This window comes from Talpa occidentalis, unplaced genomic scaffold (genome assembly GCF_014898055.3).
Source record: "Talpa occidentalis isolate TD23 unplaced genomic scaffold, MPIMG_talOcc4v2.1 talOcc4.6, whole genome shotgun sequence".
Lineage (NCBI taxonomy): Eukaryota > Metazoa > Chordata > Mammalia > Eulipotyphla > Talpidae > Talpa > Talpa occidentalis.
This window is the reverse complement of record NW_023604972.1, coordinates 87,825,690-87,838,399: the sequence shown is the minus strand read 5'-3', so window position 1 is coordinate 87,838,399 and position 12,710 is coordinate 87,825,690. Positions and strand designations below refer to the sequence as shown.

At 40.4% G+C, this 12,710-nt stretch overlaps 1 protein-coding gene across 1 annotated transcript; it reads right to left on the bottom strand.

The window, feature by feature from the left end:
- Window positions 1-4,072: 4,072 nt before the first annotated feature.
- LOC119260933 (G2/mitotic-specific cyclin-B1-like) lies at window positions 4,073-12,495 on the bottom strand. Its single transcript, XM_037530074.2, is given in 10 exon segments — window positions 4,073-5,768; window positions 5,923-6,033; window positions 6,679-6,819; window positions 7,095-7,331; window positions 7,519-7,655; window positions 7,658-7,676; window positions 9,072-9,254; window positions 11,357-11,521; window positions 11,615-11,785; window positions 12,388-12,495. Coding segments are annotated over 10 exon segments (1,293 nt in total). The 5' UTR covers window positions 12,409-12,495; the 3' UTR covers window positions 4,073-5,660.
- Between the last annotated feature and the right edge of the window lie 215 nt (window positions 12,496-12,710).

Below are 12,710 nucleotides of genomic sequence, written 5' to 3'. Positions count from 1 at the left end.
TTAAAAAAAAAAAAAAGTTCAAAGAACCAGAAGCGCTATCTCTACGGAACTAGCCACAGGCCTGCAACCATTTAAGCCTCTCCTAGGGTATCGGGAACCGCGCCTGGTGGGGAAGACGGGTCAAAAATGGCCTTAGTCTGGACTGTGAGACCTGCAGTACAAGTTTTTTTGCCCATTTTGGCACATGTTCTAGATCTTCACCTTGGAAAATGGGTGTGTATTGAAGGCTGGTATTGGAGAAACATTGGTGGGTTCTTTAAGGTGACATTTGACCTGAACTCAGGGCTAGACCCCCTCATTTGGCGGAGAAACAAGGGGTTCAGTTCAGAGACATCTGTGGCCTCTCAAGTTTCAAGCAGTATTGTCACTTGAACCTGACTTCCAGCGTGAAATCCCGTGTGCCCCCAAGTGTCAACCTGTAGTTTCAGCTGGTTATAATTGAACTTTACCAGCTGTGCGGTGATTGGGGTAATGGAGAAAATGCAGGGAACCATAAACAATTGATGCATTTGTCGTTTTCCTTTTGGTCGGTAGTGTAAAGGACGCTGTCCTTGCAGCACAAGCACAATCAGTCCGGATTTCTTTTTTGTTTTCAAAGAAGTGACCTCATAGTTCTTTTTTAACTTTTACTACTTTTTCTGGAATGCCTTTAGCATCTCCTATCAATCTCTTCCTTTCAACAGGTCGTTTATCAGGTGTGTACTGGTCAAATGTGGGAAAAAGACAATGCAATAGTTCTCCAGTCTGAGCATGCATCAAAATCATGGGAGGGTGGGCCTCCCTGGTGGCACAAGGGATTAATTAAGCACAGCAGTATGAAGCAATCTGCAGCCTCTGCAGCCTGAGTTGGATCCCTGGTGGGCCAGGGAACAACACACATGGCGCAGCAGACCTCTTCTGGCTCACCTGCCTCTCCCCTCAGTAGTGTACCTGGGTGGATCTGCCTGTTCTGTTCCCTACTCTGTCTCTGGTGAATCCTCTCACCCCCCCTTTACCTCTGGCCTGCACCCCCAGCTCTTGTATGCATAAATAAATAAATCTAAAAAAATCATGGGAGGATGGTTAAAAAATTGCTAGATGCCTCATAAGTTGCTGATTTGCGTTCTATTAAGTTTTCATATGATATTGCTGTTGCTGACTAGGGGCGACACTTCGAGAATCATTCTATTAATATATTTTAACAAATTTTTAAAATTACAGAGTAAAGCAAAAAAAGTGAGGGGAGAGTGAGGAGCGTTTCTTTAAAGAAAATGTCCATTACTATAGATGGGATGATAACTACTATCATGTTACTCCTGTGAGATAAATGATTCAAAGCCTAGTATCATTGATCAATGCAGAGAATGAAAGCAGCAACTTCACAGCAAAGATGTATCTGGTGATTATCACTTAACAAGATGATCAAACTTGGTATCACCAGTAGTCTAACAATCTGATGACTCCAGTATCATGCATTAAGTACACATCACCTATGTTCTAGTCTAAGGTAACTATGAAGAAACAATCACACAAGAACTATAGACAATAATCTGGACAACTCCTCCTAATATTTTTTGAACCATTGCATTGAGGAAATTTGAATATGTTTTGCATATTATATATTTTCCTAGTGTGATAGAGATATTGGTTATTTAGAAAAATAATCTTGATTCTTGAAGTTTGAAGGTGAAATTATCTTGACAGCTGAATTTTACTTTCAAATGGCTTTGAAAAAGAAAAGGAGCTTGTGTACATAATACGTATTGGTGTGATTAACAGTTACTCCATATTTTCTTAGCTTAAGTATATATATGTTTAATATTATTATAAATCACTACTACTTTGCTCCTATTAAATATTTACAGAAGTCATCAAATACTTTACTACAAATAAGACTAAATTTCAAAAAGGCATTTTTGGGCCTCCCTGGTGGCGCAAGGGGTTAAGCACCGCATTATGAAGTAATCTGCAGCGTCTGCAGCATGAGTTCGATCCCTGGCCAGCCAGGGAGAAACTCACATGGTGCTACAGACCTCTCCTGTCTCACCCGCTGCTCCTCTCAGCAGTGTATTTCAGTGGATCTGCCTGTTCTGCCCCCCCACTCTGTCTTTGGTGAATCCTCTCAACCCCCGCATCTCTGGCCTGTACCCCTGCTCTTGTATGCATCTTAAAAAAAGGCATTTTTATAGCCCACACCCCTAATGACTTTAAATGACTAACATAATAGTTGCCTGAGAAAAAGATTAATTATGACAACCAAAATTGACAAAAGAGTTCAGAAACAAAGTATCTGAGAAGAATGTATACTATTTGTGTTTTTATTACTAAAATACAGAAAATTTTTTAAACTAGAAAATAAGAGTTGAAGCATATACACATCTCAGGGTGTGAAACTACTAAAATTAATTTTTTTAAACAAATGGCAAATCAATGAAATTTAAGATGTTTCTTACTACCTTTTGTAATTGACTTTTAACTTCAACGAATTGTACTCAGAATGTGGGTAAGTATTCTTTGAAATTTGTTGAGAATATTCTAGAATTTAGTACATGTACAATTTTTGCCAACATTTCATGTATCATTAAGTATGAATCTGAATTGTGTGCACACTTCCATTATGTTCATTAAATATTTTGTTTTAAAAAATCCAAAGGAAAGCAAATGGTGAGAATGTAGAAGCTAAAACTATAAAGATAAAAATAGCCCCCAAAACTGATTGTTTTAGAGCATGAATAAAAGAACCGCTGTGCAAGCCTGATCACTAAATAAATTATTTGATATCCAGAACAAAAATGAAGCTGTAATACAGTAGAGATGAATTATAGCATGAATTAGATCTACAGTGAACCAAAAAATTCTAAAACAGATTTTTTTCTATGAATAGGGGAGAAAATCCCTAAATATCACAAAAACCATAGAAAATTACAATTTTAAGAAGTCCCAGGACAAATGACCTTGTAGTTTAACTTAATTGGTTTTCAATGTATAAAGATTTCAAATTATAAGACACGAAGATGAAAACCTTCATCCACCTTAAAACTTAAAAATTGGCCAAAAGCCAGAAAAACACTATCAACAAAAACTGTGCCCATTTCCTACATGTGCAAGTTTTCTAAATGAAACATTAGCATATTCAATCTATATACCATGAGGAGCTACTTACTCCACTCTAAAAAAACCTCTAATGTGGAATATTATCAGATTAAAAACAGAAGGACCATGAAATCACAACCTTTAAATGAGGGCCTCCTTGGTTGCGCAAAGGGTTAAGACACAACCTATGAAGCTGTCCGCAGCCTCTGAAGCATAAGCTGGATCCCCCAGAGAGCCAGGCGGAACCCACATGGAGCAGCAGACCTCTCCTGACTTGCTGGCTGCTCCACTCAGCAGTTACATTGGTCAATCTGCCTGTTCTGTTCCCCACTCCGTCTCTGGTGAATTCTCTCACCCCCCGACACCTCTGGCCTGTAACCCAGCTTTGTATGCATAAATAAATCAATCTTAAAAAAAAAAAGTAAATGAAATTCCATAGCTTTGCTATTTAACAATGCCAAACAATATGGAAAAATAGCTAAAATACAGATCACTTAGACTAATAGCAAAAATAATGGTCAATGTACTAAAGAAATAACAGCTCAGAGGGCCTCCCTGGTGTCACAAGGGTTAAAGTCTCAGTGTTATCAATCTATTGCCAGCCACTGTGACATGTGTTGCCTGCTGTTCCCCTCAACAGAGTATTTCAGTAGATCTGATGCCCATTGATGTTTCAGATTATTTGGAAAAGGATGCTTTTAGAGGCAGCTCTCCTCCAAGGCTGCCTGCTGGGAACTATGCAGGCCTCTCTTTTAACGAACTTGTCACTTTCATGTGGTATTGGTGTAAATGGATAAGAATCTTACCTTATACCCCCATCAAATGTACTGAGAATTTTAGATATAAATAGGAAAAACCTAGAATTTAGATGTTTATGGCTAAAGTTCACGTTAAAATTGAAAAGAAGCAAAGAACTACAATAAGTAGATTTGATAATATAAACACTTAAAATGCAAATATAAAAAGATAACAAAGTCAAAGGACAAATTACAAAATAGGAATGGTTAATGTGTTGGTAAGTCAACAATTTATTCAAATAGCCATCAAAAGTATTAACTAAAACAGCAAATAAATTAGGCAATTCTTGGCCAAATTCACAGAAATTCAAGAAAATGACTACCTTAAGTTCTGGCAAAGATGCAGAGAAAATTTAGCACTTTTGTATATTGTTTTGTTATCTGCTAGTAGTACCTGCTGAAACTTTGGAGAAAATGTAACCATCAACAGGGAAATGGTGGAATGCTTTAATAGTATATCCATACCATGAAATGTAATACCCAAACACATACACATTGACATGAACCACTAAGTATACAGAATACCATTTTTTTTTAAAAAGATTTATTTACACAAGCACTAGGTACAGTCAGAAGCGCGGGAGGGTGAGAGTATTCACCAGAGCCAGAGTGGGGAGCAGAACAGGCAGAAATATGAAATACACTGCTGAGGCGAGCAGCCGGCATGGCAGGAGAGATCTGACATGCCATGTGGGACCCTCGCCTTTGGCACGGGATCTCACCGGCGCTGCAGAGGTTGCTGGCAGCTTCGCAGCCCAGCGCTCAATTGATGAGCCACCAGGGAGGCCCTGGAATACCATTTTTTTATATCTCTGTAGCAATTTATATGCATGTCTGTTTATAGAAGGCCTGGAAGGATACATTAAACAATTGATATCCTTTCTAGTGTGCAGGTTGACAAAGTTATGAGTGGCAAACAAACTTTTAGATACTTTTGCATTTGTTTTGAGGATTTTTTTAAAGATTTATGTATGCCTACAAGAACCAGGGTACAGGCCAGATGTGCAAGAGGGTGATTCACCAGAGACAGAGCAGGGAACAGAACAGGCAGATTGACTGAAATATACTGCTGAGGGGAACAGCGGGTGAGACAGGAGAGGTCTGCCGCACCATCTGGGTATCTCTGCGGCCAGCTGGGATCAAACCCATGCTGCAGAGGCTGCTTCACAGTGCTGTGCTCAACCACCTGTGCGACCAGGGGAGGCCCCATTTTATTTTCTTAACCAACAAAAAGTTAACTAAGTTTTGAATATAGAATTTTTTTCTAGTGAAAAAGTTGGTAATAGCTAAAGGTGAAAATTAGTGGCAACAACGCATTTGGAATTATGGCAGCAAGCACCAAGAGAAATGAAACAGGCAGCATTAGGGATCAAGTGGTAGACATTTACTAAGTAGAACTAAGCAGCAGATTCTCCAAAATGACTGGGCTAATAGGCAATATGCCCTATGGGAATAAGTGTTTTTAGTGTGTTCACCTCAATCATTAATACCAAGATACATACAACAAGAAACAAGAGCCAAATACATAAGCAACAGTTATATACATTTGTTGCATTCCCAGGTAAACTGAAAGCATTTTTTAGATCCCCCCACCATACCTTTAAGATAACTTTTAGATTTATTCTAGAGTAGGAAGTAGCCATGAGTAAAGGTATAGGTAAAAAGGACCACAAACTTTATTAAAAGTAAATGAACGTAATATGTACAGATAGCACATGGTGCCAATTTTATTTGCAGATATAGTACTCCCAAGTCAAGTTAACATATAGTACTCCCAAGTCAAGTCACAAGTTACACTTTTGCTACAGCTTTAGCTAAATCTTGAACTATTACAGAATTCAACTGTGCCAGAGTGCTGACTTTGGCATGCTTAGATGTCGCATACTTGTTCTTAATTGTCTGAAAGAGAAAGGCATACTAATTAATGGAAAAAAAACATAAGATCTAATTATATTCACTTAAAATATCAACTTAATAATATACGCATTTGCAGGCAAAAGCCAATTATTTTCACCTTTTCCAACATTCTACAGTACACAGCTGACTGACTTACCATGTGCTTTGTAAGTCCACGATTCACCATGACTATATTCTTAGCCAGGTGCTGCATCACAGGAAGAAGGGATTCTTCAGTGTATGACAGGTAGTGTTGTAGAGTTGGTGTCTAAAAACAAACGTTAATGTTAAAAATGCTCATTAACAATAGTTTTCATAAAATTCCTCGATGTTATTCAATAGGGTAGGGAGCTAAATTATGGATGACTCACTATAATTCAACTTCAAGACAAATTGAACTTAAGACTCTCTTCTATCCCAGGTCCTCTTTTTTCCTTGTTTCTCTGGATCCCCTGCTTAAACCTATTATAAACTAATGCTCAAACCTAATTGCACTATAGTAATTGCTCATTTGTCTACCCCAAAGCTAGAATCTTAAGTTACCTGAGGCAAACTCTCTCATTCAGTTTCATGCCTCAGTAGCACACGATAGGTAAGAGAATTGGTTAAACCCATGAATATGAATGAACTTCTAAAGATGTTATTTGAGTAATACGGGTGTCTCCAACTATGAGGACTAGCAGTTGCTGTTTTCTCAAAGCAGTATTCAAAGATGAAATTAGGTAATCAAATATAAACACTTTATGCTGAAAGACATCACAATTAAGATACCATTTTTAATCATTCACTGGCTAGATTCCATATTTAGGAGACATTTAAATTGTAATTTAATGAAAAAAAGTTCTGTAATCAGGCAAACACATTTTATAATGTAAAAGCTTATGGTGACCTATTCCTGTGTGACAGAGCTTACCCATTCACCATTGTCAAGAATTTTCAGAGCTAAGCAAAAAGCTCCTGCTGCAATTTGAGAAGGAGGAAAGTGCACCATATCGTAATCCAACATAGTTAATTCCATCAGGTATTTGGCCAAAGTATGTTGCTCAACATCAACCTGGAAGAAAATCCGCAGGTCACTGAGCTACTTTCAGAAAATTCCTTATTGGCAATAAGCAGTATAGTATGCCTATATTTAAACAAATGTTTGACTACTAACTCTCTAATGCAATTCCCCATGGGAAGACTTAAAAATAATATTAATATGCAACTTGACTAAAAACAACAATTATTTTTATACTTCCTCATGTGGTTAGCTAGTTAAATTTGATTGGTTTGGCCAGCAGTATTCCTTAAATGTACCATACCGAAAGTTTCTCAAGAAATCTATACCTCTCCAATCTTAGAAGCTCTCCGAAGGAAGTGCAGAGGCAGAGGGCGACCCAAGCCAAAATTTAAAGCTCTTAAAATCTTCATTTCCATCTGTCTAATTTGGTGCTTAGTGTAAGTGTTGTCAGTCACAAAGGCAAAATCTCCAATTTCTGGAGGGTACATTTCTTCGTATTTGCTTGCTATAAACATGGCAGTAACACCAACCAGCTGCAGCATCTTCTTGGGTACACAATTATTCTGCAATGTAAATTTCAATTGTACGAGAATAAGTAATATGTATTTGATAAAGCATACATAAGAGCACTGAAGGAGGGGGGAAGGCACTTCCATAGCAAAATCTCAATTTATGATACCCTATCCTCTAAGACAGATTTTCAGCTAGGACCCTAGAAGTGAGAATCATCAATTACTGAATTATGCTCACCTGCATGAACCGATCAATAATGGAAACAGTCATGTACATAGTCTCCTGCAGCAACCTGAATTTCATCTGAACCTGTACCAGCCAGTCAATTAGGATGGCTCTCATGTTTCCAGTGACTTCACGACCTAGTAGGTATTTGGTCTAATGGCTTGCTCCTCCTGCAAAAGAAATGTTGATTATTCTTTGCAGCAAGACTCCATGTCACATTTCTGACCAGAAATAACAGTCCCTACACAATAGCTCTGCAGCATTTATGATCAACCAATTCTTAAATCCATACATATTCCTATGTTCACTACAAACAGCTTCATCACTGAGGAGAAAAAGAAAGCAAGCATTAAACAGAACAGTGTGACAGGTGTTTCATATTGGCAGAACTCACCAGAGCTCCTGCTGGCACACACCCTATTTCCACTTGCTCCAATAAAGACACCTTATGATCATCTCAAATCTTTTCAGTTAAGACTCTAAGCCCAAACCCTGTGGTTTTATGAAGCAGAGAAAACAGCAGCAGCCGCCAGACATCCTTGCCACATTCCTGCTCCAAGGTACAAATCCTAAAAACACCATAGCTAAGAACCATTAAGGACCAGCACATACATACACTCTTCTGAAGTTAGAACACAAATTTAAAAAAGCACCAGAAAGGGAGTGAAACCCTAAGCTGACTAGTGCTGCTAGCAAGAAGTCTGATTTGCAGGATAATCCTATAGAAAAATGAAGATGCCTGAAAGAACCAGGCAAGACACTGAAGATGTTAACTGATAATGCTGAGGTATGAATGCATTATAAACAAACAATTGGGTAAATTTGATAATAACTACATAGTTTGTTGTTAGCTTCTAGTAAATTTCAGAAATGGGATTAAATGGAAGAAAACCAACACCTTACGTTTTGAGTGTTCTCTAAGACACAAGGAATTATTCCCTTGATGTCACATAGAAATCATCCATATTGACCCACAATGCCTTGTGATGGAGGTGAATATAATTTTTCAGCATTTTCTCCACTACTATCTACCTCCTGGGTATTATCCTCCTTAAACCCAAACTGTGGTGGATATAAACACATCATTCAATCTGTGGACTTTCTATTAGAAAGAGCCATGGTAGTACCATCTCTCACTTTGAAAGCTTATTTGGAGGTTCTAACAGGGGAGCACAACTACTATATACCCTTAACTGAAGAAGGGTCCTCTCTATTCAGGGAAGGTAATTCTCTTCTACCGAGCTCTTAGCTTTGAGAGGGACACACATGGAGTGGTGAGGGAGGAAGGGGACACCCACCCAATCAACCCTGGATATCAATGGGGTGACAGATGTCGCAGCCAGATGGCTCTCACATCCCCGAATCTCACTTTGAATGTTCCCTTTACTAAAGGACAAAGACTTTACTATTTGTCATGTGACTTTGTTTTTGGTAATCAATGAAGGAGAATTTAAAAGTGGAAAGCTGCTCATGTCCTACTTGAATTATAAACTGTGAATGGAAAATATTCTTAGTAACGCCAGATGCAGTTTAGACAAAAACAAGACTCAAGCAGTAACACTGACCTCAAGTTGTCTCAGATAAGCATAGATATCTTTCACATATTCACTACAAAGGTTTGGATCAGCTCCATCTTCTGCATCCACATCATTTACTGCAAGAATTACATCAGAGAAAGCCTGACACAGATACTCTTCTGCAGGGGCACATCCAGATGTTTCCATTGGACTTGGAGAGGGAGTATCAACCTTGAAAACAGAGCGATATCTCAAAACAACAGCAAAGTGGAATGTTCACTGTAGTTTGGAAGTGAAGATGAGATCAATGATACCAACTCAAGAGACTATCTGCTGAAAAGACCACAAAGGAAAAGTACCTTCTTGTCCAATTTATTTTATTTCTCTTCAGGAAATGATTAATATGAAAGTGAAATGTCAACTTAAAGTGAGCCAGTTTGAATTCAACAGAACCGAAGCACTCACAGATAAAAAACGAAGCAAATACATTTCTATTCAAGCTGTTCTAAAGGAAACGCTAGGTAATGAATCTGTCAGCATCATGTAAATTTAATTCAATTGAATGAAAGTCAGTCTTTAGTCTTTATTTCAAAGTATGCACTTCTCACCGCTCAGGAAAACATAAGTTCTGTCCTGATTTCTAAACACTGACTTATTTATTTTTTAAAGATTTATTTATACAAGAACTGGGGTACAGGCCAGATGCGCGGGCAGTTGAGAGGATTCACCTGAGACAGAGTGGGGGACAGAACAGGCAGAATGATGACGCCATGTGGGACCCTTGCTGGCTGGCCGGGATCAAACTGGTGCTATAGAGGCTGCAGGCAGCTTCACAGTGTGGCGCTCAACCACCTGCGCCACCAGGGGAGGCCCTAAACACTGACTTTGTTATCATTCATTATATCCTGCAAGATGCTCCCTTTACCTTAATGTTCAAACATTTTCTGAACATCTTCAAGTCAAGCTCTATGCCAGGCACTGGCTTTATGGTGTCCTCAAGGGGCCTTGCATTTAAAAGAGATAATAAATGAAGTAAGGCCATTAATTCTAGAAACAATGGCAGGTATGCATGAAGTTAAAGTTTTAGTAGTTGATGATTGAGCTGTTTTAAAGGATGAAAAGATTATTAGCTAAACATAAGAGAAGGTGGGGATAATGGCATTCTGAATAAAAGGGGATACAAAGGCAAGAATTAGTATAGGGCTTTTTAGGGAAATCTCAGGTAGTTTGATATGGCTGATTAAAGACTGCACGTAGTACTGGTTTCATGAGTTATGTCCAGGTCAATGCTAAACACCAGCTTCAAATCTCTTATCCTTATGTAAAAAATCCTTACGTATCTTTGTTCTTGAGTGAATGACTTTTATAACCAGTTTTAACAAAACTATTAAAATTAGAGGTTCAGAATACATGTCATTCCAATTTTAGCAAAATAGCCTCTTCCAGATGACCTGTTTTTCCTTCACAGGGTTAAATACACTTGTATACCTGATATTTAATAAAAAGTAGTGTTTTGAGGCTGTTAACTCATCTCACCTGCTGTTAGAAGAGCTACATTTCCTTTCTCCTTTTACATCTTCATATTTTCCAATATTATAGGTTTACTATTCAGTGGTCACGTTAGAGTTAAAAACTCAAAGAGAACAAACTGTTTCAGTTAAATTCTAGGTAGAGATAGCTTATACCAAAGACAACTAAATCTTTATTTAAAGCAGTTACTAATCAACACCATTAGACAAAGGGGACAAATTAAAAGCATAGGTTCCAAAGTCAGACAACTTGGGTTTGAAACAATGTACCACTTATTAGATACGTGACTTTAGAAAAAATACTTCTCTAAGCCATTATCTAAAAGGTGGAGGAATAATACTAGCTAAAAAGAGTGTATATAAGGGCTCCCTGGTGGCGCAAGGGGTTAAGAAGCAACCTATGATGCTCTCTCCAGCACTGCAACACAAGTTCGAACCCCAGCCAGGGAGCTACCCACATGGTGCAGACCTCTCCTGACTCGCCTTCTGCTCCCCTCAGCAGTGTATTTCAGTCAATCTGCCTGTTATGTTCCCCACTCTGTCTCTGGTGAATCCTCTCACCTCCCCAGCTCCTCTGGCCTATACCCCAGTTCTTGTATGCATAAATAAAGAAATCTTTAAAAAAAAAAAAGTGTCTGTAAATACCATGGGATTTAATGCAGGTAAAAGTGCTGGGCAGTGCCTGCCGCATGGCAAAGCAAACAATGTTCTATTATTACTATTTATTCAAATGTTATTCTATGCATCAAAGAAATGATGGAAGGAAATAGTTATAATAGCCTCTAAAAGGATAAATAAATTTACCAAAATAGGCTCAGGAGAAAGTTTTTCTTCTTTAACAGGCTCAGATTCCAGTTCAGGATGAGGCTCAGATTCCGGCTCTGGTTCCACCACAGGCACAGGTGCCTTTTCCAGAGGTTTTGGTAGTTTTTTAGCCATCACTTTCCCAGCCGCTAAAGTTTTTGCTTCCTGTAGATGAAAGGGAGAATGGAATGTTTCTCCATGAAGGGTCACTGTTGACAGTGAACGCTTAAAGACAAGTTGGCTCAGGATGATAATTACCTTTTTCAGAGGCATTTTGCCCTGGGGCTGTTCACTGACTTTGTTTCCGATATCTCCAAGGGCTGTTCTTGGCCTCAGCCCGGGTTTGGAAGCTGCAGCAGAGGCCACAGGCACACGCTTTGCGCCTGCCATACTGATCTTCGCCTTATTTTCACCATTAATTTTCGTGTTCTGAAATAAGCAAGACCATTTTGAGAGCTGACCCAGCAAGGCTAGAGTAAGCCAAGGGTTAATTGTGGCGAGGTAAGGGAGGCCCCCGGGAGGAAAGCCAGCAGTAAAGGAATTCCCAGGGGAAACAGGGGACACCCCCCCCCCCGACCTTCGCCGCGGCAGTGCCAGTCAGTTTTATCCCATTTGCCAGCATGAGATTGCCAGATTAGTCCCCGCCGGCCCTAAAATACCACGCATTTGCATTTGAAAGGAAATCGAAAAAGCCTTCAATTGCTGGCACCTTCTTTCAGGGAAGGGAGTCACGCAGCCGGTAGCTTCCCCCTGGCCCTCCATCACCTTTTTAAAAAGGTTTCCCGTCGTCCATCCACCTCCCGCCCCCCGCAACATTTATCCCAGGCCGGTGCAGCTCGTTCCCACCTTCCTCCGTTCCCCAAATTCCCTCACCATGGAAGAGCCCCCACCCCCAACCTCACCCCCAAATCGCCTCCCCGGGTCGCTCCAACCCCGGGTCGGGGGGAGGGCGACTACAGCAGGCGAAACAGGGCAAGAGAACACGCAGCGAGCGGGGAAGGCCGCGCTGCCCACGGCCCGCGGCAGCTCACCCTGGTGACCCGCAGCGCCATGGCTTCCTCTCCCCGGGCAGCAGCTCAGCGGCGAGAACAGAGCGGGAGCCCCAGAGCAGCCCAGGACCTGCACCCACAGATCAACAGCCGTTCTCCGCAGCACGCCGGGAGCAGCCGCCTCGCCTTAGGTTTAAACCCCGAACCGCTCCCTCCTTATTGGCCTGTTCGTGGCACTCGCTCCCTTCCCATTGGCGGCTGCCGGTTCCTCGGAGAATGCGTTTCCAGGGCGATCCCGCGACGACATTCGAGAGGGGGCGGGGCAGAGCGAGGCTGCTCCGCGCGACGCGGGGCCGGGACGTCAC